Source organism: Centrocercus urophasianus, unplaced genomic scaffold (genome assembly GCF_019232065.1).
Source record: "Centrocercus urophasianus isolate 14NV4802_14NV808 unplaced genomic scaffold, USGS_Curo_1.0 seq_21, whole genome shotgun sequence".
NCBI lineage: Eukaryota > Metazoa > Chordata > Aves > Galliformes > Phasianidae > Centrocercus > Centrocercus urophasianus.
In genome coordinates this window covers 18140983-18167218 of record NW_024884767.1, presented here as the reverse complement: position 1 = coordinate 18167218, position 26236 = coordinate 18140983, and the positions used below count along the sequence as shown (strand labels likewise).

General features: G+C 38.8%; 2 protein-coding genes across 14 annotated transcripts in view; both read left to right on the top strand.

The window, feature by feature from the left end:
• PPIP5K2 (diphosphoinositol pentakisphosphate kinase 2) overlaps positions 1-5118 on the top strand; it is a 53875-nt gene extending 48757 nt beyond the window's left edge. For all 12 annotated transcript variants that reach the window (XM_042822992.1, XM_042822990.1, XM_042822988.1 and 9 more), the window contains 3 exons: positions 121-252; positions 1805-1933; positions 3333-5118. In XM_042822992.1, coding sequence (XP_042678926.1) covers positions 121-252; positions 1805-1933; positions 3333-3442 — 371 coding nt within the window. In that variant the 3' untranslated portion in view covers positions 3443-5118. The remainder of the gene's footprint in view (positions 1-120; positions 253-1804; positions 1934-3332) is intronic.
• A 5687-nt stretch (positions 5119-10805) lies between these two features.
• MACIR (macrophage immunometabolism regulator) lies at positions 10806-20937 on the top strand. 2 transcript variants are annotated; one of them, XM_042822897.1, is made up of 2 exons: positions 10806-10849; positions 18502-20937. In XM_042822897.1, exon 2 carries the CDS (start codon positions 18523-18525, stop codon positions 19144-19146), a length of 624 nt encoding a protein of 207 aa, XP_042678831.1. In that variant the 5' UTR covers positions 10806-10849; positions 18502-18522; the 3' UTR covers positions 19147-20937. The 2 variants fall into 2 exon arrangements, with proteins under 2 accessions (XP_042678831.1, XP_042678832.1); XM_042822898.1 differs by lacking the exon at positions 10806-10849 and adding an exon at positions 11003-11022.
• The last annotated feature ends 5299 nt before the right edge of the window (positions 20938-26236 follow it).

Sequence of the window (26236 nt, the reverse complement as noted above, 5' to 3'; positions counted from 1 at the left end):
ATGATTTCAACAGTACTATGTCTGCATGTGCTTTGTCATGGATTAATTCTTGCTGATGCAATAGCTTAAATCCTGTCCTAAGTCTGGAAATCTCTTTTTTTATTATTATTTTTGTTACAGGTTTTGAACTATATTCCATGGTGCCTTCTATTTGCCCTTTGGAAACTCTTCACAACTCCTTGTCTTTGAAGCAAGTGGATGAATTTCTTGCCTCTGTTGCTGCTCCATCAAAGGAAAACCTACAGGAGACATGTACTGATTTGAGTTTGTAATTATGCTCACATTAAATTGTTAGATATTGTCTAGTGAATCTGTCTAGTATTCTACAGCTAATGAGCAAACTAAGAATTTTGCTTTAAAAGGGGGACAAAAAAAAACCAATGATACTGCAAAAGTTTAAAGTTACAGTGTATCTCACCGTATAGACACTGTTATTATCCAATGAATTAATGCTTCTGTTGGCTGGTATAGTAGATCAGGGACTTTGCAAAATCATAATTCAATTTATTTCCTCACATTAAGAACTTGTCTGAGCTGTCCACATTGTTAGTTGAATGATAAGGAATCCTTTCTAGTGAGCACGCAGTATATCTGCCTTTGTATTGTATCGTTCTACCAGAGTAACCTCAGGAGATTAGTTGCCTTTTATTTCTTAAAAATGTATCATTCTGTATTTATTTCAGTAATACTTCATGTTTAACCTGTGGAGTGCTTTGCCATTACTTCGTGGTTTTTTTTTTAAATGATTTGTGCAGTATGTTTAATGCTTAAGTGGTCTTGAAGCTAAATGAAAACTGAGTTTTCTGTGTGTGTGTGTCTCTGGGAAGATGGTTTCCCACTTGCAAATCTACTGCTGTTTCTTCAGAAGCGGTTTCAGTTGGGTCCAGTTGACCACTTGTTAGCACAGTTATAATTTGTATGTCAGCTGAGTGAAAAACAATCTTGAGGAAATTCTTACAAACTCGTGCTTTGATGAGGAAAAACTTGTATTCGCTGATGAGAAAATTTGTTACGTGGGTGCTAGGATTTTTCCTTTTTTTACTATTGCTTTAGGTTTATACACTCCATATTTGAATCAGTAACTAATATGATAGCGTGGGGCTCCTATATGTAGGAGGGGAGATCAATTAAGAAAGCTGGTTTTACTGGAAAAGATCTCAGTAGGTCATAAGAATGTCAGAGTTCTCAGCTATTTAAAATGCCTTGTTACGCTGGTTGGGAAGACAGTGTTAATTCAGTAGCAGTTCAAGTTTTCACAGTACACAAGGCGTGACAGTATTTTTAAAATATTCTCTGGTGGTCTGGTTATCACCAGATGGAAATCTGACCTGACAGAATTGAGGGCATATGTGCTTTGTTCCCCCTTTGCTTTCTTACAATGCATGCAGTTGTTTGGAGAGTAATGTACTGTACACACATTTCATTCACTTTCTGTATTAAATGTGCATTCCAGTGCAATCTTCATCACCTGTGGGAAGTAGCATTAATGCTATTGCCAGTTTTCTGTCAAGGCAGTAATTCCTGAAACTTGGATTAGTGGCAGCATGAAGTTATATCACTTTCCAAACTAAATTTTTAAAGATTTTTTTAACTGGCAATGCAGTAATCAAAAATTTGTAGTTGAGTTGCTTATTGTATAACAGTGGCTTTTATAGAACATGACAGACAAAACAGATAATATCAGACAGACAACAGTTTTGTAGTACAATTGTTTGCATTTTTTGAAGCTGAGTGTTTTTACTGTTAATTTTTGTTTGTTTGTTTGTTTGTTGGGTTTTTTGTTTTTTTTTTTTTTGCCTTTCAGCTTCTCCAACTTACATGAGTCCATTGTCAGGAAGAAAAATTCCATTGAATACATACACCCCTGCAAAAATCCAGCCAACACCACTTGAAACTTTGCCAGAAAAGCCAGCAATAGAGAAACCAGCTTCATGTAAGTAACTTCTGTGAGGGGCAAAATTGTAAAATTTCACTGAATTATTTCCAGCAGTATTTTCATTTGGTTCGTTGGTTTTCTTACATATCACGTTGTTTCTGAGGACAGCTATTTCTTAACACTCCTTGTCTGTGAGGTCATTTTATGGGTCAATTTGAATTCAGTGCTGTTGCACAAATAGTTTTAATAATGAAACCGAACTAGTCATTATTTTCCCTTTTTCTCTGAGATGTTGGAAAGGATTTCTGTGGCATCAAAATTGATAGTTTTTCATTTTGAAGTGTGACAGTAATATCTGGCTATCCCCAAGAGAGGCAAGCAAAGGAAAATTGTTTAAATGCTAGAATTTCTAACATGAAGTATAGTAATGGTCCAGCAAAAAAAGTTGACTGTTTCTAACTGAAGATCTCCTTTTGACAAATCTGAAGAAGGAAGAAAAATGAAGAATAATTCAAACACTGTTGCTGTGTGCTTGAATTTTGATCACTTAAAGAAAAACTTCCACACAAAGCTTGTAGAAGCAGAAATTTTATATACATGTACACAAGATCAAAGGAAAATAACATTTTTAATGCTTTTTAAAATAACATTATCTTGCCACATACAACATATTCTTCCCTTGGTAATCAAAATCACACACATGAACACGGTAAAAAGCTTTCTTTTTTTAAGTTTTGGGTTTTTGGGTTTTTAACTGAGCTCAGCTGCTCATTTGCATACAGACCAAAAGCTGCAAAAATACTTGCAAAAAAAGAAAAAAAAATACTTTTTTACCCTTTTTGACCTAAGCTGAAAACGTTACCACAATGGATTTTTCTTTGAGTTATTCAATTTGTGGATACAATTTGCAGTATCTCAGGCTTTGTATAGTAGCTGGGACCTAATGGTCCTTTTCCTGAAAAACAGTTTTAGAGCCAAAGTCATTTCATATATATTTGCTTTACAAGTGCATTTTGTGATATATATTTTATACTGAAAATGTTTTGGTTTTTTTTCTTAATATTAGTCCTTTTACGTATATTAAGAGGTCTTCAAAGTTGAAAATTACAATACAAAAGTAGTTTGTTTAAACAAGTGGAAGATAGTACATGAAAGATTTTCTGAAAGATGCTGTCTGAAAAGGTGTAAATGCATCACCTGAGAACATCAAGGCCTTTGTGAGAAAGCTCACCTTCCTATGATGGTAAATCAGGCAAGAATGTTTTGTTGGAAATGTGAGATGCTGAGATCAACTGCAATTCCTTTGCTTCTTTCTGCATCTCATTGCCACTGTCAAAGCAGTATGCTATTTCTTATGAAATAACAACACTTCCCTCACATTTTTCTTGCTTCTGATATTTTAGCATGGATATTCTTAAATGTAAAACCTAATAATTTATTTTCTTTATCTGTACAGCTTCCAGTGAATCTTCTGTGTGTGTACCTGATGTTAAGCTATCTGTTGAAGAAGCCTCACTAGGTGAAGAACTTAGTAGTGACACTCTTTCTGAGAATAAGTGCATTTGATCAGAAAAAACTGGAAAGAACTTCTTAAATGATTTCTTAGTGCTCATTCAAACAAATAATTGATCACGCAAAAGCCATTCATGCCTGCAATTTATAGTGCATTTAAGAACCTTCTGTTTAAACAAGATTGATTAATGTGCATTGTACATATGTTTGTCAAATGTCTTTTCTCATTTTCTACATATTTCAGGAAATGCATTTATTTATCAGTTTGAACTGCACACCTCTAAAGAAAAAGCTGCACATGAACCTTTTCATTGTCTTCAGATATTGACTGTAAACTTGTTCAAAAGTAGTACGTGTTACAGAGGCTCTGCTGATGTCACTGTAATGAAGTGTTGTCCGTTGTCATTATGAACTTCTATTTTCAGGAGTTTATAATTTGCCCGCAAATTTCTTTTGTGGGCTGAAATGTAACACACATCTTGGCTAAAAGCTTTTTTCTTTTTTCTTTTTTCTTCTTTTTTTTTTTTTTTTTAAGTTAACTACATATCCAAAGAAATCTCTTTTGGCTGTTTTTAAAAGATAAGCAGGTGATTTCTGCATTTGAACAATTTTATATCGTATATGCTGCAATAAGTAGGCATGATGGAGTGAGTCAATGTACTTCTACTTTTGAGTCTCCTTATTTTTAATTTCTGTTTACATCAGACCTGTAACATTCAAAGTACCTTCTCTTTTGTTGTGTAGTATACATGCTTGTATACGGGTACCTGTATATCATCCAGCAGATAAAACTGTCTTTTATATGTTTTTATCAAAAGAAATCTTTTGTTTACCAAAAGGACAGCTTTATTTGCTTCGCCATATGTTTCTACAAAAAGATGATGTTAAAAAGTAGGGTTTATAAAAAAGAGAAAAGGTTACAGCTGGTCTTCTAGTCAGTTTACCCTAAAAATTGTAAATATTCTGTCTATACTGTATTCCCATCCCTTCAAAGTAAAGAGAGAGTGTGATCTGCCAGGACTCAGTTGCTGATGTTGCAAAATACTCAGGCTTGAGCATGGCATGGGGATTTCCATAACCCTGTCCTTCCAATCTAGGGGATAGACAGCAGCTCTTATTAAAGGACATTGATTATTTTGTAAGATTTGTGAGAAGCATTACCATACCAGTGGAACCTCGCGTTACTGGATTATATACAGTAATCATCCAGTCTCAGCAGTTCTGTCATTTTCTGTGGCATGACAAACCATTGATGATTACACTTATTCCAAATGTATGAAAACAGTGTCCACTTGTTTCAGTTCAAGTGGAAGACATTTATTACTGACTTAATAAGCTATAAGTTAAAGTTTCGTGTTTAAGTTGCATAGCTTCTGAGTAATACTTTTCAGTAGGGCTCTTTTTCATCTCCAGAGCCAGTGCAACTGTAATTTTTATTCACCTTGCCACAGGGTCTGTGTCTTTACTACGTGTGAAATAGCTTCAGCACTCTGATTATAAAAACTGCTGGTTAAATACCAAAAATATGAAGGGTTTCACAGCTATATACTTAAAACATTTCATTTTTGTAGTTAACTGTTATTGACAGTGTTTGTCTCGCACACAACTGAATGTACACATTGTTTACTATTTAAAAAATACTGTTAGAAGTATGCATACCATTCCAGTCAACCAAAGCTGTGGCATAACTTTTTTTATGTGCTCCTAAATAAAAACAAGGCCATTGGCAACTTGTGTCTGCTTTGTTTTCTCTTTTAAGAGTATCTTCAAAGTGTTGTCAATCGATCTTAGTGGAGAAAAAAATGCAAGTATGCTAGTCATGTACAAATGAGCCAGATTTACTCCTGGTGGTTGAAGATGTAGTGCATTTACCACTTGATGCTGAAAGCACTCCTCACAAAGGCACAGTGGCAAGCGGTCACACTTTCTGCTGTGCATACCGATGTTCCAGAGATAACATTAAGCACAGAACCACTCTGAGTGCTTTTCTGTTTGTGCATACTGCTCTGGCAGAATAAGGACTGTACTACACAGACGCCCTGTGCATTCTACCCTTCAGAACCTGTTTCATTACGTAATTGAACTTTCTCTCATTAAGTTTTTTGAACTGTACATCCTATTGCAGCCAGACATGACAGAAGTCTCAAGGATTGTGTTCACAGAAGATCACTGCTTAAATTTGGTAACTCCAAATGCTATCACACAGATAACATAGTTTCAATAAACATTTAGTGTTTCCTCCAAGAGAACAAAACCGAAGAATATTCACTAAAACTTGTGCAATTTAAAAATCTCTTTTTTTTTTAATCTCGTTTGTTTGTCACAATAAAGATGTATCTTTGACTTCTTTTTGTACTACTAATTAGTCTTTCCTAAGAGAAGTCAACTGTGCTTGCACAGTTCAGTTTTGTAGGAATCCATATAAACAGGTCTAAGGAGAAAGGAATAAGGGGAAAGGCAAACAAAACATACTGATCAGATCATACAGATCACATCTGATAGATCTGATCAGTAGTATCAAAACCAGTGGAGTTCAAAGGGAAGATAGCAGAAGAGTGATAAGTAGCATTTTAAAGACCCATTTCAATGCAATAGAATATTCAAGTGGAAGAATGTAGTGATCTTACAGTGGTCTGTTACCTATGAAGCATAAGGTTTCTGTTGTTCCTGTATAACGTTTTTTAATCGGCATACACCTAAAGAGAAAGCAGTGAAGACCTTTCTGAATGGTCACTGAAGAAATTGAGAGGCATGTAAGAAGCAAAGGCTATTAGTAGGCATTTATCCTCCTTTTGTTATTCGAATAATGGCTTTCACTTTGCTTGTTGATACATTTCACTATTAAAATCACTTGACACATTTCACTATTTTCAAATAGAAATTAGTCAACTCCCACACTTACCCCCACGAAATTCAAATGAGTTGTCTGCTCTGAAATAGAAAAGCTAAGGTAGTGACAAAACAATCCAGTTTGTATTTCTATGGAAAAGAGATGCCTAATTTAAAAATAAAACTAAATTAGATTACATTAAAACTTTAAATGAAGAAATAAATCCCATAATACTCTGGGGTTTATTACTCTGGATCATTTACTGTAATACCTCCATTTGCACTGTGACTCATTATTTTTAAATCTAACAGTGCTGCAATCTAATGGAATACAGTTCCATTAAGGGTAGCAAGGAGTTGGTATTCCAGCACTGGCATTCCCTATAAAGTAGCCTGTGGGAGAGGCCTCAAACAATGTGCAGGTCTGTCTCTGATGAGACATTCTTCCTTCAATGAACACGTAGAAGAATGACAATATGAGAGCCTTGCAAATGATCAGTACTTTGGAGACAAATTCTATCTTTGCTGCTCATGCTGGGGAAGAATCTCGGAGAGGTCAGTGTGTGTGTTTGCTGTGTGTGTGCTGCAGCTTGTTTGGAGCACGGGCTGCTTCCACTACTGCTCTTTCACGTGGGCATGAATGATGCTGGAAGCCAGAACATGGGCAGAATCAAAGACGATCATAAAACCCTGGGAGCACAGATGAGGAATCCTCATGCCCTAGTTATCATCTCTTCAGTTTTCCAGTTGAAGAAAAGAGGGAAGCCAGAAACAGACGCACAATGCCTAGCAGTTCCTGGCTACGCGGACAGCGCCCATGCACTGTTTTGGTTTTTATGACAGTTTTTATGACAGGACTTGCAGTGAAGATTACAATCTATTAAAGAGGGATGGGATCCACCTGCCTAGAAGAGGCAGGGCAATCTTTGGCAGCAGGCTGGCTAACCCAGTGGAGGTGGCTTTCAGCTGAAGGCGTTGGAGGGGTGAAGTCAAAAGTGGCAATGTTCACGCCATTGCAATAGAATGGGGAATGAGCCAGGACAACCAGAACAGTGACAAATGCTCCTTAGCTGCCTTCCTTGAGCCAGAATGCCAGCTGCCTCAAGAGCAGGTATATTTACAGGGAGTCCTTGTGCATCCCTCTAGGAATACCTGCCTCCTCTGCTCCCTTTTCTCCTCTAAAGTGCCTGCATACCAATGCATGGAGCATGGGGAATAAACAGGAAGAGCTAGTGCTAGTGCAGTTGCAAGGCCATGATCTCACTGTAATCATAGAGACACGGTGGGATACCTTACATGACTGGAATGCTGTCATGGATGGCTACAGATGTTGCAGGAAAGGCAAGCTAAGCAAGGCATGGCAGAGGAGTTGCTCTGCATTTGAAAGAGCAACTTGAATTTCTAATCTCAGCCTAGATGTGAATAAGGAACAAATTGAAAGCTTATGAATGAAAATTAAGGGACAGGATAATACGGGTGACACCACTGAGGGTGTCCACTACAGGCTGCCTGATCAGGAGAAGGAAGTTAATGAGGCCTCCTTCAGATAGCTGGAAGAAGCCTCATGATCACAGGCACTTGTTCTCATGGGGAATTCAATTTTATGTTTGTTATATTTGTTGGAAAAGCACACAGAGACCAGGAGGTTCCTGCAAAGCATTGATGATGACTCTCCGATCTGAGGTGGTGGAGGAGCCACTGGGGAGAGATGTGCTGCTAGGTTCACTTAACAGATCCAGATTATTATTTGAACCCAATGCATGTCATGTAAAAAACATTGTTTTGTTGTACAATAAATGTCGAGTTATACTGTGAGACTTCATTCTGCATCCTTACATTACATAGTGGCAAAAGGCTTGTGTGAAGTTAGTGACCTGTAACCAAAGAATTTTTTAGCTCAGAGCTGGAAGACTTCCAGCTGGAACACTGTTAGCAAGAACTTTCTGCTGCCTTCTCCTATATATATGTGCCTTCTCCCACGCATGCTAAATGCATCATTTCTCCCAAACTGCTCCAAATCTTTTCCCTTTCACAATTAAGTTTTAAATCCTATTGTGTAGATAGAACACAGTGCACCTTTTCATGTTGGCTGGGTGTAATAATTTCTTTGAGATATTCTGAATTAGAGTGGGTAGTGACTGAACATCTGCAAAACATATACAACTCTAAAAACACATCCTATTTCAATTACTTTCCAGTGCTTACCTCCTCCATGAAACATGAAGAAATAAACTCAGCCTTGCACAAGTAGCCAAGATTCCCACTGAAGTCAGCTTAATTGTGCAAAAAGGAAATTTGTCTCAGAAAGCAAATTAAGGAATACTTTTCATGTTCTCTGAAAATCATTTTTAACTTGCATATAAGAAATAAAGGTGGGATTAATGAATTATGTTCTTAAGTTCTTTAAGTTCTAAACAAATTGTTGCTGTAGTTACATTTAAGTTAGCCGAATATCCTTTTAAGATCTGTTAAAAAAAGATGGAGATTTAGGTTTTGTACAGCAAATCTTGCTAAGTTATATTACAATTACTCATCACAGAATTACAGAAGACATAGTTTTAACTTCTAATATAAAAATACTCTGGATTTTAATGTTTTTTTCTTCATCATAAATGTAACCCTACTATTTCAACTGTACCCTCTCAGAATTGTTTTTCTTTTTTCCTCCCACCTCTCCCCAGAATAAAAATATTTTGTATTTTATCTTGGATGTCCTTGTGGATTACCAGCAAAATCCAGATTTTCGGAATAATGGCTACAATCCCCAGTAAGGAGAAAGAAAGTGAACATATTAAAAATGCTTTCTCTATTAAGCACTGGAATTTAATTCACATGCACTAAAGTATTATCCATTTGAATTTTTTTTTAAATATTCTTTTAACTGATTGTCTTTGCATTCTTGTGGTGTAGCAGCTTCTTTAGTGGTCAAATCAACATAGCAGTTCCCAGCATGTAAGCCCAAAACATGCAAAAGCAGAGAGAAAAACATTTTGATAAAATTCCTCTAAGGATAATAAATAAGGAAGAAATCACAGATAATAAAAGAAAATGAGCACTTTTTCTGTGTGTTTCACTTTTAATATTATGATTTTTTTTTTTTAAATTGAGTTATACTGCTGGCGAATTCACTGTCATCAGTGCAGGAGCCCACTGGTGTAGGTTAACTATTTAGTCAGAGTACCAAGACGCAGAAAATGGTTTGTAATAGTCTGTGATTTTTTGCTGCCTTGAAGCAGCACTAAAAAGTTTTAAGCAGTTTGCAAGTAGAGAAAACAAATACCAGGCACATCAATGTGTCTTTGTTCAGCATGTAAAACCTTGGGTGATTTTGAAAGCACTGCAAAAATACGGTGAAAAACAGTTGTCAGTCTAGGGAAAACTGAGCTTGCTGTGCTGCATAGAAAAGGACTAAAAGGACTACCATTGAAATTCCTTACAAAACTGTTGGTTTTTTTTCCTGTGTTGAGTAGTTCCAGCTAAAACTTGCAAGAAGCAAACATCAGATGCATCTCAGTTCATACTGGTTGGCAAAGCAGGTGAGCATCTTATGCTGGTTCCTTCCTCAGCAATGCACGGCCATGCAAGGCCACCGCAACTAAGATGGTTGCAGCTTGACCACAGGAATCATAAGAAGACAGGAGCAGGGTCTTTCTGCAGAGGACTTCTGTGCACTCCCAAGGAGGGCAGCAGACGTTAGCTGTGTACTGAAAAGCATGTCTCTGGAGAGATTTTAGGAACAAAAGCTGGCTCAGCTCCAGCCCATTGTGATTAGAAATTCCTGTGACCCAGCTGCATGGTTCAGCTCCCAACAAAAATAGAAATAATCACTATGAAGTTAATGTTTTCTGTTCGTTTTGTTTTTTCTTACTTGAAGAATCTAAGTTAGGCAATAACTCAATAATTGCTGTTAGGTAGTTAGGTGCAGTAACCGCATCTCAACCTGGTCCTGTACCAAACTGAGTAGGGAAATGCTGAAACTGGTTGTTGGCAAAACCACTGATAGAAGTTTGTTTCTAGTCAGCATCCACGTTTTATGGATGTGGAAATACCGCAGTGGTTTGTAGGCTGAGATTAGCAATGCTTCAGTCCACTGCTGCCAGGAGGTGATTACTTGGCTCCTTTTTATGGCTATGTGCACAGTGAAAAGATATCTGTAACAAACAAACAAACAAAAAAAAACTGTAATAAAATTTTACTAGTTTGGAGAAGGCTCAGGGGAGGTCTCATTGCTCTCTACGACTCACTGAGGGGGGGTTGTGGGGAGGAGGGGATCGGCCTCTTCTCCAGTGTAACTGGCGATAGGACGAGGGAGAGAGAGGCCTCACGTTGTGCCAGGGAAGAGTCAGGTTGGATGACAGGACAAAAACATTCCCTGAAGATCGCCGCACCCCCACTACCGCTGCTCATACCCGGCGGCCCACGGCCCGGAGGAGCGGTGCGGCAAGCGGCAAGGCGGGACGGGATGCGGCCGCTAGATGGCGGCCTGCCCACCGACAGCACGCCCCGCCCCCGGCGAGCCGAGCGGGGCGGGGCCGCTCCGGGACGAGCAAGGGAAGCGCCCGGTCGCTCCCTCCGCCATCCGCCGCGTCCCGCGCTGCCGCCCTGCGCCGAGCCCGCCGCCCTGGAGCGCAGGTAGGAGGCGGGATGGGCTCAGAGTCCGCGCCTCCCGCGGCGGAGTCCCGGCGGAAGAGACGGGGGGGCGGCGGCAGCCGGCGCTGCAGGCGCTGCAGGCGCTGCAGACACTGCGGGCGGGAGTCCGGCTGACGTCCGGCTGAGCTCGCCTGGGCCCGGCCGCGGCGCTCCCGGTGGGTCTTGCTGGACTGGGAGCCGCCGGGGGGGCGTCCCCGGGCCACTCGCGCGGGAGGCGGAGGACGAGGCGGAAGACGAGGGCTGTCTTTCGCGCCTTCGAGCGGGAGCCCAGGACGTGCCTGCGTCCGCGTGCGGCGACGGGAGCAGGAGGGCGGCTGGCGCTCCGTGCCGGTGTTCGCCTTGAGCCCTGCAGCCCGGTACCGCGCTGTGCCTGCGCGATCCTCCCCGGCTGCACCTTGCGGCCGGCGGCGATCCCCGCGCTGCCGTGTGCGCCTTTTTGCAGGTGGCACCTCGTCACCGGCCAATGCTCCGCGCAGTGCCGAGTGCTCCACGGGTCCGTAGGAGTGCTCTTTTCCGTGGGGGATTTGGGCGGTGTAAAAAGGACTGCGTGTGCGTGCGTACCTATTTCACAGAAAGCAGCGAATGATGTGCGAGGCATGTTTTCTGTGAGCGTGTCCTTGCTCGCCTCTGCGTTTGTTCATTAGGCCTGTGCGCCCCGCCGTGCGTTGATGCTTCCCGTGGGAACGGGTCGTGCGGCGGCTCGGCGGGAGCGGCGCAGCCGTGCTGGGAGCGGGGCACCGATGCGCCCCGAGGGCCGCCCTGGGGTGGAGGCCGTGCTGTGCGCTGCGCTGATCCCTCTGACAGCCTTCCCTCCCTTCCCGGTCCTGAAAGCTTCTCTTCCCGCTGCCCCGCTGCTGGTTTTTTTTTTTTGTTTGTTTTTGGGTTTTTTTTGGTTGTTGTTGTTTGTTTTGCCCTTCCTCTAAGAAGGGCTCTTATTAGAATAATAAAGATGGAGGAGGGAGTTTCTGACTTTGAAATGGAGGGAAGGGAGGCAGGGGCTGTGTGTCCGTTGAAGTTCTTGCGTAACATTACCTACATCGTAGCCATTTATAATCCCCCCACCCCCCCCCCCCCCATTTGATCAGCCTTACTCCTCGGGTCTGGCCACCAGCCTTGCATAATCGTGTGATTATGTGCAAGTGTATGTGTTAGGGTAAAGTCAAACAAACCCAGCATTCCTGGTCAAAGTTTTCAGTTGTCAGTTGTTGTAGTAAAGAGAAATGCGCTGTACTTAAGTATGCCGTTGGACATTTATTAATATTCACCCCTGTTTGTATTATACTCACACAAACACGTGTTTAGCCAGCAGTAACTATGGGAAGGAGCATGTAAGAAGGAAGGAGAGAATAAAACTTAAAAGCCGTTGCGTTTAGGAAGCTTAGAAACTGGCCTTTTTGCAGTATGGATGTTATAAGCAAATGAGATGTAACTTTTCAGCAAATACTTAGATGTCTGGTGCAGATTACATCACCTTGAGAGAGAGCTACTCGTCTCGAGTGCTCCAGTTAAACGAGAAATCCAGCAAAGTAAATCACATGAATTAAATATAGTATTTTCCCCTGTAACTTAGAGAGTGCATCTTGTTTTTAACTAGTGTCTTTGTATTGCCATTCCTAATCAAAGCTGAATACAGAACTGTTGTTTTCAAAATACTATCTCTGGAGCTGTGTTTTCAGTTGTGGAAACAGCACACTGCTTAACACACTTATTTCATTTCAGATGTAGGAGCAGTGGGTGCCCTCATTGCTGTTCATGTTTTCTAAAGGTTAAAAAAAAAACAATGCTTATTCCATGAAATCTGCAATATCTTTTAAATTATCCCATCTTTCCCTTTTCAGTATTAAAAAAGGAGTTTTTTTTTTTTTTTTTTTTTTTGACATGTTGAGCTGTGTAGTGCGGTAGATTTTTTTCTGAAGTCAACTAACCTAAAACTTGTGAGAAGACAGTACTTATTTTGGTTACTAAGGCGGAAAGCAAAGATGTGAAAACATAAGATGCAATCATAAGGAGTACTTCTTGGTTTTTGGCTGTAACTAACTAAACAACGCAGTGTTTTGTGTCAGGAACTTTGTGTGTCATACCACTCAGCCTTTTGATAAGCAGTAATAGCAAATAGCTGCTCTGTGTTGGCTTGGTGGACTGAGGAGTGGTATTCCAACTTGAAGGAAAGGGGCACTGCTTATTTAGAGAGCTGTGCATATTCCGGAAAAGGTGCTCTCTCAAATGCTTCTCTCTCTTCTTGCTTGGCAAAGAGATAGCAAATGGCCGGCTTTTCTACCATCTTCTTTTACGCTTTCTGCTTAGTAAGCCTCCTTATATAAAATTCATCAGCCTGGACCTGCTTTTGAAATTCCTCTCGTCTCTGCTGGGCATAATGGCGCGCTGTGGTGCTGACCTGGTCTGCTGGCTGCCTGTCAGCCAGGGGAGCTCATTGCTGGGGCTGCTGCTGTAGTTTTTCAGCACTTGTTTGTGGCCCTCTCCGATCCAGAATTATTTCTGGATCAAACTTGCTTTCTACTTGAAGCTAAACTAGTAATAAGAGTTAACAAATTAGTTAATTGGTTCTCGCTTCTTGCAGTAGGAATTTTACTGGAAATTTGAAGTGTGCTTTTTTTTTTTTTTTCTTTTTTTTTTTTTTTTTTTTTTTTTGGAAAACAGGTAGCAATCTGTTGTTCTACACAAACTGTGTGGTACAAGAGATGTGTTGATGCCCCATACTTGGGATTGCTGGAGATCTTAATCCTTCACTTGCTCTTGGCCCCAGTAACTTTGCCGCAGAAATGATCTGTGGAATGGAACACTCCTGTGAGGGCTGACTGAGAGCCTGGGGAAGAGAAGGCTGCAAGGTGACATGATAACTCTTCAGTATCTGAAGGGGGAGCTGCAGGAAGGAAGGGGATAGACTCTTTAGCAGGGTCTGTGTGGATAGAACTAGAAGAAATAGCTTAAAGCTCAGGAAGCGTGGATTTAGTTTAAGCATGAGGAAAAAATCTTTTATGGTGAGACACTGGCGCAGGTTGCCCAGTGTGGTGGTGGGGGCGCCATCCCTGGAGACTTTCAGGATGAACCTAGATGAGGCCCTGGGCATTCTTATCTAGCTGTGATGTCCTTGTTCGTTGCAGGGGAGTTGGACTGGATGGCCCTCAAATGTCCCTTCCAACTCTAAGTATTCTGTGGTTCTGTAGTTGTCATTTTAACTTGTTTACTGAGAGTTGTTAATCACCTGATTGTTACATTATGAAATGCAAGAGTTTAACGTTACTTCCAGCTACTTTTTCTTTGGCTTGGATTAGTTTAGCATGTCTTAGGGAACAGAAAGTGTTGTGGAATGTTTACAGTTCATCACTACCTGTCTTGAGCTTGTCCTGTGCCTTTTTTCTGTTTCTCTGTCTCTACAAAGGCAGTGTTGGTCTGTAAGATACAATGTTTTCACTAAACGCTTAGTGTTTTAATCACAGATTGGAAATAATTACTTCCAGAAACTTTTGTTCTGCAAGTGTGTAATTCCATCAGCGTGTCCACCAGTGACAGCAGTACAAGATGATATTTCAGGGTATAGATATTGCATGCATGTGATTATTTTTTTTTTTTTTTTCAGACTGTTTTGGCAAAGACGTGGACCTTATTTTTCCCCTTCACAAATACAGATGGTTAAAATACATCATAAAAGGGTGTTGACTTCACAGATGCTGGGCGGCATTACTTTCCATGTTCTTTCCTAATGTTTAAGGACAAATGTCTTAAATGCATTGTGTGTATTAAGTAATGGAAGCACAGATGATGGGAAACATGAGAACTGGTACTGCTTGAGTTAGTGTCTCTGCCTGATATGTTTGATGCTTGTACTCAACTGGGACATGCTGCATCTATTGCCACTTTCCCTTCTTCCATGTACAGATTAAGAGATTTTTTTCAGTGAGAGAGATCTAGGTGGTTCTTAACAGATGGTACCTCCAGGAGGCTTCTTACCCAGAGAAAAAGAAGAAAAAAGAAGGATTAAAAACAAACTAAACACAAACAGCAGCACTCGGGCAGGAATCTAATGCTCATCTAAATAAACAATAGCAAATAAAATGCATCTACAGGGCATGTTCTCAAATTACTTCACCTCCTAATAGATAGACAAATAACAGTGGAAATATGCTAATTTACAGAGAACCAGTTTGTTTTCTGAGAGCAGCATATTTTGGTGGTTTTGAAATAACACAGGTTGTGTATATAGTTTAGGACTGTCAGGGAAAGCCCTGCTTCATCTTTCTTTGTATTTAGATATTGAATAATTAAAGGTAGTTTATTTTTAAGACACCCTCTTTTTGATGAGGAGACAAATGTGAGTAACATATTTAACAGAAAAAAAAAAAGCATGATTAGAACAGGGGAAAAAAGGCAAAAAATGTTATTTGGTGCAGTGAGGGCACATGACTAGAGGTCATTTCAGGGCTCTAATCCTAGACAACAAGCAATTTAGTGTGTGTATATTAGTGTGATGTTAATGCAGAATACACTTCTGGCTTTTTATTTGCTGCATGTCAGTCCTTGAGTGGCATTTGATAACTTCTGTGAAGTATTCAGAAACCAGATAGGTATTTGTGTAAAAAGCAGAGGCTGGTTATTTTGTTGGTTATTTTTGCTCTCAAATATCTATCCCAAGCATGTTAGTGCATTCATTGAGGTAATAAAATTATTTGTAATAGTAAACCTTTCATTTCTATTCTTAATTCTTTCTTTGTGGCTTAGCCAGCCTTGTCAGTATTCAGCTGGATTTGGCTAGATTTCTTTATATGCAAAGCCTGCTTTGTAATTTAAAGGTAATTGTTATAATCTTGTAAAAATCTCATTTCAATGAAGTGCATCTTGGAGCCACTTTTAATGTGTATTGATCAAGTTAGTCCTCTAGTTTGCTGTTACCTTCAGTAATTTCCTGTACTTCTTAAAGCAGCAGAGTGAAGCAGCAGCAAAGAAAAGTAAATGCCATCTTGTTTATCTTCTCCTTGTATTGATTCTATAGTGGATTTTTAATTATAAATTATCTTGAATTGGCAATCCCTGTGAAGCAGGAAGTCAGGGAATCTGTGATCTGAAGAATTAATCTTTTTGAACTGAAGTGCTGTTTTTCTTCAGTACTATAGCCGAGGCTGATAATTACTGACAAGGTTACACTATTACTCAGCAACAAACCTAGTAGTAGTCATCTGATGTACAGAACTGTGGAGATAGCTTAAAAATTCAGTCTGGATGTGTTAAATGTATTCGTAGGTACTGTTATCTATATTCACAGATACTGTGAAGCTATCATATGACTTTTTTTTTTATAGAAGTCTTAAGTAATGCCACTCTATCCTTTTTTTTTTTTTTTTTTTTTTTTTTTTTTTTTTTTACCATATAAAGAAACAAAGCATATTGAAGCCATATGGCAGCTTGAGTCAGTCACATTAAATCTTGGGAGAGAACAGCTGAACACATATATGCTGAGTTTTGGACCTCTGCCTGTGGAGCTGGCCAGTCATTCCTCGCACCTATGAGCCATGCTGTTCCCTTAAGCTTCTGATGTTTATGGCACCAAATCCTGCAATTTGGCTTCTGATGCTACTGTTGTGTTCAAATGTCTGTCGGATTTCTGCTTCATGCACCACAGTGCAGACATGGGAGTTCTGCAACTTCAGACTAAGTACTGGGCTGGAGCTTGCTCACTTGAAGGCCTTTTTCTCCTCTGATTTTCCCTTTGTACTGTTTCTGGACAGTTGAAGGGTCGTTATTCTTTCTTCTCCTGCTTCTAGATGTTCTTTGAAGTTGATTGCTTTCTGTTACACACCCATATTTCAGGCTGAAGTAAACTAACTTTAAAAGCTGTTCCTAGAAGAGAGATTTCCAGTTCTTTTTTAGCTCAGTAAGTGCACATAGGCACCCTTACTTCACTCTTTCCTTAGAGAATGAATTATTTATTGATTTATTTGATTGCTGCTGTTTACATGTGTCTAGATAATTATTTGGTTCTAAACCTGCTGTGATAATTCTATTTATACATCTGTGATTAAGCTTCACTTTTTCTAGCATTGTTTATACTTTTTAACAGAGCATTTTGAATCTTTCTAGAATGCTGTTAGTGCAGTTTCTGAACTGCAGGGTAAAAATCAGGAATTAAAAGATCAGGAACAGTTAAATGTTTGTTTCTCAGCTAAAGCATATGGTAGCCAAAAGTTTCAGTGCAAGATTTTTCTATGCTACGCTTACAGTAATCTTGGGATTTTCCAGACTGTAGCTTCCTGGCTGAAAATCTTACCATGTTAATGTCTTACTGGCAGGTGCTGTGCTACAGAGACACAGCAATCTCTCTGTAGTACACGTTTGTCAGTAGCAAAACAAAATCCTCTTTAGCAAACCTACGGTGATTGGTTTTACTTCACGTTTATTAGAATTAGGGCTGGAGTAGCAATGTTAATTTGAGATTAAGTGAGGAGGTAGAGGTAGGAGCATTACCTGTTCTGTTCTTATTCTTGAGTAGAAATAAGATAGGCTTAAGTTTTTCATATGGATTGATATTTTGGGTTTTTTTGCAAGTTAAGTCTGCACACATTTTTCTCTCATACAGTGAGATTGAGAGTCATCTTGAATGGGTTTTTTTTAGGGTATCTGACTGGGGGGAAGAAAAAGTGACCTTTCTGTTTTCTGCAATAGCTGTGATGTGGGGATTGTGTAAATAATACTTGGAAGAAATGATATTGAAAATAATTGATTTCTCTGTGCCTGAGCATTCATTGGCATATATTTGCTGTGATATCGATCTTATCTTTTTATGTTAGAGATAATGCTGACTTGTAGCAGAAAGTTGTAGTGTTAAAAAGACACCAAATTGTGTTTTAGGAGTAGTTGTGGGGAAAGCAGAGAGCAAAGTATTTATTTCTAAAACAAATAGGAAGAAAATGTAACACGGAAATCTGAACGTAGGTTATTTGTGATGCTTATTTCACACTGTTTAGTGATCACCAGAATACTATTTCTACTGTTAAAAACAGGTTAGATTGAATAAAGTATTTTTGTTGGATTAACTGTGAATAAGGTGATGGTTTTTGGGAGGGAGAGACTTCCTGAGGCCCTATAAACATGCTGTTGAACAGTCAGGATACTGCTCTTTCAGTGTAAAATGGACTGTTCCCACATCTGCAGTGCCTGCTCTGTGGTCATGCCCTGGGTAGTAGCTGTTAGACAAAAGTTCTCCAAAACTGTGTTTTCAGACACTATTGTCAATGGAAAAAATGTGCAGCTGAATGCGGGAGAAACTACCATGGGTGTGGTAATGGCTGACCTGAAAAGAGGGAATCTAAGGGATCAAATGAACTAAAATGAGAAATGGAGTGGAAAGATGCTTGTTTTTTGTACAGTGATAATCAGGAATGTTTTGAACACATTATCAGGAAAATATTTTGCGTATCTGTTACTAAAAACCACTTGAAATTATTTTAGAAGGCAATGTCAGTAATTGCTTTGTTAGGAGGCCCCGCAGCTCGTAAGGCAGCTGAACAGACAAGTATTGGTGCTGACTTCTGGCTGATACAGACTCTCATTTCTACAATCCTCTCTCAGCCTGTCGTATTGTGTAAAGGCTCCATTTCTGAACGAGCTCTGTTTTATTCTAGGAGAACAGCATTGTGTCTAAAATGGAAGTCGACATCAACGGAGAGTCCAGAAGTGCCATATCCACGCTCCCAGTGCCCCTGGCAGAGGTGGGCGCTGCAGGCCGAACGGAAGCTGAGAAGCCACGGTGCTCCAGTACCCCCTGCTCACCCATGCGACGGACGGTTTCGGGGTATCAGATCCTCCACATGGATTCTAACTACCTGGTTGGCTTCACGACCGGAGAGGAGCTGCTAAAACTCGCCCAGAAGTGTACAGGAAATGAAGAGAGTAAAGGGGAATCTGGGCCTAACTTGCGCTCCAAACAGCTCGATTCAGGACTTGCACGCTCCTCCCGTTTGTACAAAGCTAGAAGTAGGTATTATCAGCCATATGAGATTCCAGCAGTGAATGGAAGGAGGAGGAGACGGATGCCCAGCTCAGGGGATAAATGCACTAAGGCTTTACCGTATGAACCCTACAAGGCACTTCATGGTCCCCTGCCTCTTTGCCTTTTAAAAGGTAAAAGGGCTCACTCAAAATCTCTGGACTACCTCAATTTAGACAAAATGAGTATTAAGGAACCTGCTGACACAGAAGTGCTACAATACCAGCTCCAACACCTTACTCTTAGAGGGGACCGTATGTTTGCGAGAAATAACACATGAGCTATCTTAAATGTAGAGCCAATTTCTGATTGTTTATCTGTTGCTGCAAAAATCCACTATTGTACTGTGTACATGACTGTCCACACTGTAGGTGGTTGTATCAGCTAAATGTTATCAGAAATTTTATTTGAATGAAATCTAAACAATGCAATGTGTTAGAAATACTTGGGAGGAAAAATCTTTCCCGAAAAAGCAGCTTCTAATGCAAACTTGACTGCAACTAGGGGATATTTCTTTGGACATCTTTTAACAGCAAAAATTCTGAAATCTTAAAAAAAGCTTTTGTTTTTTTGGGTTTGAGATTTTTTTTTGTACAGTTAGATTTAGTATCTACAGTAATTTAACACTGAAAAATCGGTGATGTCTGCTTGGTTGTTGCTAATTTTGGCTTGATGTTAGAAACTGCTCTTGGATAAGCACTCAAATTTGGGGGTCTTTTGTCTTTGGTTTTTTGTTCCTGCATTCTACAGTAGAATATATGTATAAGTTTAGTTTAGGTTTTGTTTATTTTTTTTTTTTTACATAATTGAAACAAATGTGAGCTTGGCTGAACTCTATCGTTTGATATTTAAGCAGTCTAGAAATTGGTGTCACACTGCTGATGAAGGGGAAATTCACTCATAAATGCAGGGGTAAATATGGAAGTTGGAACTGATAGATCTTTGGATTCCTTCCTATTCCTGCCGTTTTATGAAAATAAACTTTAGTTCGTTTGCTACTTTAATCACACTAAATTTTTTTTAATCTGCATGAAACTAACTGCTTTGCCTCCTCTGTTCTACAGAATTTTTCAGGATGCATATTTGAATACTATAAAAATCTTTGGGGGAATCAAGGTTTTTTGTTAATGGGATTTTTTTAAACCTAAGCAAGGATTCACTTTAGATTCCAAGAAATACACCAGAATGTCTGCATTGGTATGTCAGTGTTCTAATTCATTATGTCTGTAACATATATATTAATAGAAGATATCAAATAACTTTGTCATTGCTTTGGAAATTTAGTTGATTTGAAGAACTGAACTCTTCTACAGGGATTTGTAAGACAGATTTTTTTTTCTGATGGAGTGCAAGTGAAGTATTCCTATGTTAGCCTTGAAGAGATGATCCTGGATTATTGAGGGTAGACTGAATACACTGGCTTACTTGGTTGCTTAAGAAATTTTTATCCAAACGTGACATCAAAAGCAGTTTTGACAGCTGTATTCTTAGATGTATTTAAAACGCTTTAGTAACTTATGTTGGAAAATGAAAAATAGTTATTAGGCTTTTTTTAGGTGCAATCTCTTACTTGAATCAGTGTGTGACTTGGTTTTAGTTGATTACCTCTGTAGAAGTTAAGATAACATTGTTTTGAAACATAGCTTATTTGATCAGTTGTTTCTGGTACAATGCAATATTTATTTTTTTTTTTAACTTTCCTTTGTTCAGAGTGAATAAGAAGCACTGGTTGGCTCATGCTGTGGAAGGTGGAGAGTTCATATTAATCCAGTAGTTACTCCACAGCTGTAAATGAAGGCAGCCTGGCTGTCTGCGTTTTACTGACCTGGGTTTTCTTTTCTGGGTTTGTTAACTGATGTGTATGTTTAGGTTAACTACACCTCTGTAAATCTAATGTATTGAACAATTATCTGGAAAGTAAAATCTTCCTATATAGTCTTTTGTTTGAAAAATATTATGGTCAGATGCCAAAGAAGTTGGGGATATTGCTTAAGGAATAAACACCACTATTTATTGAAATACCGTATGAAACTGTATTTCTGGCTGAAAAAAATAAAAAGGATGCTAAATATCTGTTGTTGTGGAGTCTTTTGCTATGAGGACATTTAGGAAAAGTACAACTGGGGCCAAGAAATCATTTGAAAACATAACTCTAAAGCAGGAATCTTGGATTTATGTGACATTAATGCTTAGGACTATGTTATGTCGGAAAATAGGACATGCAATTATGTAAGTTTTGTGTGTGTTTCTTAATGTGGACCAGTGCTACATTCATAGAAAGGCTGAAGGCTGGTCTGTTTCGCCAAGTTCAAATGTGAAAAATGTGTTAGAGGTTTTTCTGTTCTCTCTTACTTGCCACAGTGCTTGCACAAGATAATATCATTTGCAGATCTCACAGACTATTACCACTTAAGACACTGAAGTTTTGGTTTGTAAAGTTCTCAATCAGAACTGCTAAATTCTTAAGGAGTGCCTGTTTCCTGCATTTTAAAGAGGAACAGTCTCTGCCAAATGAAGAGTTTTGATTTTATTCTTGCTGTTCATATTATCTTCCATTAATTTATTAAAATCTAAGATGAGATGAGTCTTCTGGCTGCTAATATGAGCAATATGAATGACTTTTCAAAGTGAAATTTGTCAGGAACGAAGCTCTCACTATTTTTATAATAAATAAAAGAATCATTGTTTTGTTCTTTTTTGTTGTTGGCATAATGTACCTTCTAGAGGATCAGATAGCTGAAGGTAGAAATTATACAAGATACTAACACTAATTTTCCATAGATAATCAATACCACAGTAGACCTGGTATCAAGTACATAGTTTCAAGGTGGGATATTGAGGCAGATCTTAAATCAAGGCATGTGGTTGTTCTTACTTTTTTAATATACTAGGAAATTAGGTTTTTTTCCAGTGCTTTCTCTCTTTTCATGTGTGTATATATATATATATATATATATATATATGTGTGTGTGTGTAGATAATGCTGTCCTGCTTTATTATGGTCACAGTGTTAATTTGCTTTGTTCATCCACTGCACTCTGACTTAAAATTGAGTCTTCTGGGAGGTTATGTCCTTACTGAGCACATTTACTGTGGTGGGATTGTTAACTGCAGGTGAGGGCTATCAAATAATATGGCAGAACAGGTAACTGGCTTTTAGAGCTGTTAAAACTGTTCTCCTGGAGAGAGTATTTCTTCTTGGGAGAACAGAGACACAAGATTTTAAACTGCTCAGAATGCAGAAGTTGTCTGGGTGAGATATAGCTGATGAGTTGCTGTTACTTTATGGATCAAATATGTATTTGGAGTAGAAGGACAGGAGGTATGACCTAGAACTTTGACTAAACAAAGAATTATTAGTGCATATTGTCATTATTTTCCAATTCTTTCAGAGGAGCCAAAGAATCCTTAAAGGAAATTTTTCAGCATAATGAAATACTGACAGTTCTGATGGTTGGGAGATTGGTCAAGTTTAAGTCAGTTATTAATGTTACACTTCATTTTAAAGAGAGATGTTTGCCTACAAAAAAAGAATAGCAGAAATGATCTCTGAACATATAAGGGGAAAAAAAAAGCAGAAAAATTTATTTAGGAGGAAGAATGAACTTTAAATGGCACTGCAGCACTACAGTAGAGAAATGTAACTAGGTAATAACGTTCAGCTGTAGGAAAAATGCAGAACGAAAATTGAAAGAAATACAAAGTTATTAACCCTGCTAGTAACTTTAAAGATGCACTGAACCTTTACCGACAGTAAAAGTACCAAAAGCAAAAGTAAATTATTTTGCCTGCCCTTTTCCCCGCTCCCCTTGTTATTCTGCACTGAGGGAAGATCCAGCTGTATCTTCATGACTAAAACATGGAAAGCTTCAATTTTAGGAAGGAACAGGGAAGTCCTAGTTGTCTGCAGTAGTTGTTTCTGGTCTTGTCTGGGTATATGATGCTTTAGGAATTTTTCTGTGAGCTGCTTTTGTAGGTGTCTGACTCTAATCATGGGAGTAGCATGAGGGAGCACAAGTTGAGTTAAGAGATGTAGGTAACTTACCTACAAAGCATAACAGATTCATGTCTTGTGTTTCTGGAGTCATTATCAGACAGTCCCTTGCATCAGAGTGATAATTTCAGTCAGTCAACAGCCACCTCATCCAGTCTAAGGGCCAGTTGATCAGTCTCGATAACACCATTCCCTCTGAAGTTGTCTTTGGTTGTTGGATTTGTCTGCTTCAGAATAGAACTAGTTAAGATTCAGTGCTGCTCCGATATTGAAAGTGTTAATTGTAATTCTGGGTATTTTTGTGGTGTGGCTCAAGGGTGGAACATAAAGCTGATGTTTCAGAAAACAGTCGGTTTGCCTTACATTCTCCTTAACTTGCTAGCTTGCTACTTAGGCTCTAGTGGTTTGGTGCTAGAGTGGCATCGGTGGAGGTAGGCCATATAGATCACATTAGAAGATACTATAAAGGGCAACTGGACAAAAATTCAGAATCAGATGGCACAAAAAATAAAAGGAAAGCTAAGGGTATTAATTGATCCCTTTCCAGACTTTCTTAGGAGATAGCTGTCTGAATTTATAAATCTTAATAACTGAGCTGTCTTAATGAAGCGTTAGTCTGGACTGAGAATGTGGAGGAAAAAGGATGAGAGCTTTGTGCTGTGATTTTATTTCTGTAAAGAGTAGAAGGGCAGAAAGAATTCAACAGAACTTATGAGGGGTAAGGCTGAAGAATAAAACATTCAAAACCCTTTGGGGCAGTTCTGCAAGAAGAGAAGAGTGAAATTGTATGGTTTCAGTGTCAAAACAAGCAAAGGCGGGGGGTGGGGGGGAGTTTGGATTGTGCTGATCTCAAATCTGTCCAGAAGGCACTTTTGGTTATCTCAGGAGGACTGAGGAGGTGTGGGACATTTTAGCAAAATGCTCTTGGCTGGAGATGTGCTGCAGCAAAGATTGAAAGAAGGAGCTTGAGGCTATGCATGCAGACTTTCATACTGATAAGCTCAGATGAAATTTTTGAAGAATGTTCTGGGGGAATAAAATTATAAGCTGAATAATTTATGCCATTCAAATATGATCTGAATTCAGATCCCACAGTGCAGCTGTACGCTGTGACAGCAGGCAGTTGGTGCAACTTCGCAGTGCTCTTTGACAAAGTAAAGCATAAGAAACAAGAACAAAACCTTTTATCTGTAAATTTTCTTTACTGTTATTTTCTGTTTAAAAAAAAAAAAAAAAAAAAAAAAAAAGAAAAAAGAAAAGCTTCTTTTGTATGCCATTGTAAATACCAGTGATGATGTCTGGTGAGATTATTGCCCCATTTCATTTTTTGCTAGACTTGTGCCTGCTTGAGCTCCCGATGACCTGTTATTTCTGTGAAGGAGACCTTAGTGCTAAAATATGCAAGAACTTTCAGAACAGAAGAGCTCTGGAAAACTTGAGCAAGGCTTGATTCTCTGTAGTGTTTTACATTAACCTATTTTTCAGAAACCCCCCCAAAAAAGTTGAAGAAAAGTGTTAAGTACTGAGATACTTTTAGAATTCTATTTCAAGCCAGAAACGATGCAGTGTAGAGATTTGCTCTGTGAAACAGACTTCAAATGAATAAACAGAGGGAAAGGAAATGTCATAGTGCACTAGAATATTTAGTGGCAGAGCACCAAGTTTTTAAGCTAGATGGCTGAAATTGAGCATAGAGAATAAAGAGTAAATGTAAGATTGATTTTTTTTTTTTTTTTTTTTTTTCCATTATTTCAATATTTATTGGTTTGTTTTTTTTTTTTTTTTTTTTTTTTTTTTTTTTTCCCATGTTACGGAGAGTCGAAAGATATCCAGAATGGCTGCAACTCCAACAAGTGGCTGCATGCAAGATTTCTACCTGTCTATCCATATTATTCTATGGAATTTAATTATCTTAATTTTTCTCAGCATTCCAACGTTCAATTGATATTATGTCAGAATTACTTTTGGTAAAAAGATGATGGAAGAAGTGTTTGGTATTTGAAATGTTGTTGTTGGTATCAGTCAAAATGATGTAAAAAGCTTTACCCTAGAGAACAAATGGCACAAAATGGTCTGTAAAGACCACTCTGATCTATGAGTTCTGAGAGATGCAGTCAAGTTTTACAGTTGATGTAGTGCTTCATAAAACCGAATTTTCACATTTCAGAAGGGTTTTAGAACTCTGGATTACTCACTTCTCATCAACTAGATCAATTCCCGTCTACTCGCATCTCATGGTAGTATGGCATTTCAGCAGCCTCTGGTACCTGGGGCATCTCGGTAATCTTAAGTCTGAATTAAAAATAGTCCTCTTTAAGACATCTTCAAAGGCTACGTGGCTGGCTGTGGCAGAAAAGGAGCATAAAAGTGAGGAATCTTCATGGTTTTTTATGGGATTTATGATAACTGCTCAGGGGCATGAATTTTAGGATGCTTTATCTTGGAAAAAGCTTTGCAGAATCAAACATGTAGTGGGATGAAAAAGAAACACAAATGCCGAAATTTCTTCCCTCTCATACTGATTTTACAAATTTAACCAAATCCTCTTGTTTCAGCCTGAGCTTCTAGAGAATGCCTAAGTCTTGTGGGAAGTAGTGTTGATAGTGAAGTGAGCAGCTGATAGCAGTAAGATCAGATACACCCATGAATGGCGATGCTGGGACCTCAAGTGCAAGTTAGAGGAAAATGGAGTTCTCTGATGTTAATGCTGTATTTTTCAAGATGACATTTGTATTTAAGTTTGAAACTGAGCAAAAATCTGAACATTCAAACAATTTAAAAAGGATTTACTCCCGATATTTGAATATTTTTATCTTCCTCCCAGCTTTAGAAGTGCAGCTCTTTTCTGTCATCTTACATCTAGATATGTTTTAGATAAAAGAAATCTTCTGTTCTTATTCTTGAAATATAATGTACGCTTTATCACGTACCAGCTGCAGAGTAACACAAGGTTTTAAATAAAATTACGGGACTTGACATTTAGCTGTTTCTGCTTCTTTCTGATACTACTCTCTGATAGTCTTCATTTGGTTTGGTACTGCCTGTATTGCTATTTATGCAGCAGCAGACCTTTTTTAAAAGGAAGATGTGGATTTCAGGAAAAAAAAAGAGTGATTATTAGCATACTGATCCTTTAAATTAGTGTTGAATCCAGGATGTTAATCAGAATGAAAATTGTACTCATCAGTAGCATTTTTATCTGGCCTTGAAATGAGAAATTCCTTTAAAAAGCATTCAAATGATGTCATGTTCCCTGTTTGTATAATTTAGCTTTACTTAATTCCAAGTTAATTGGAAAATGACCACTGATGTTGCTTATACAGGATCTAGACTTAGAAAACCAAAGTTATGATGCTGTGTCAAACCTTCAAGAGCC

Bases quoted from the DNA above. Each gene is read 5' to 3' on its own strand.
- MACIR (XM_042822897.1), top strand. From the start codon at position 18,523: ATGGAAGTCGACATCAACGGAGAGTCCAGAAGTGCCATATCCACGCTC.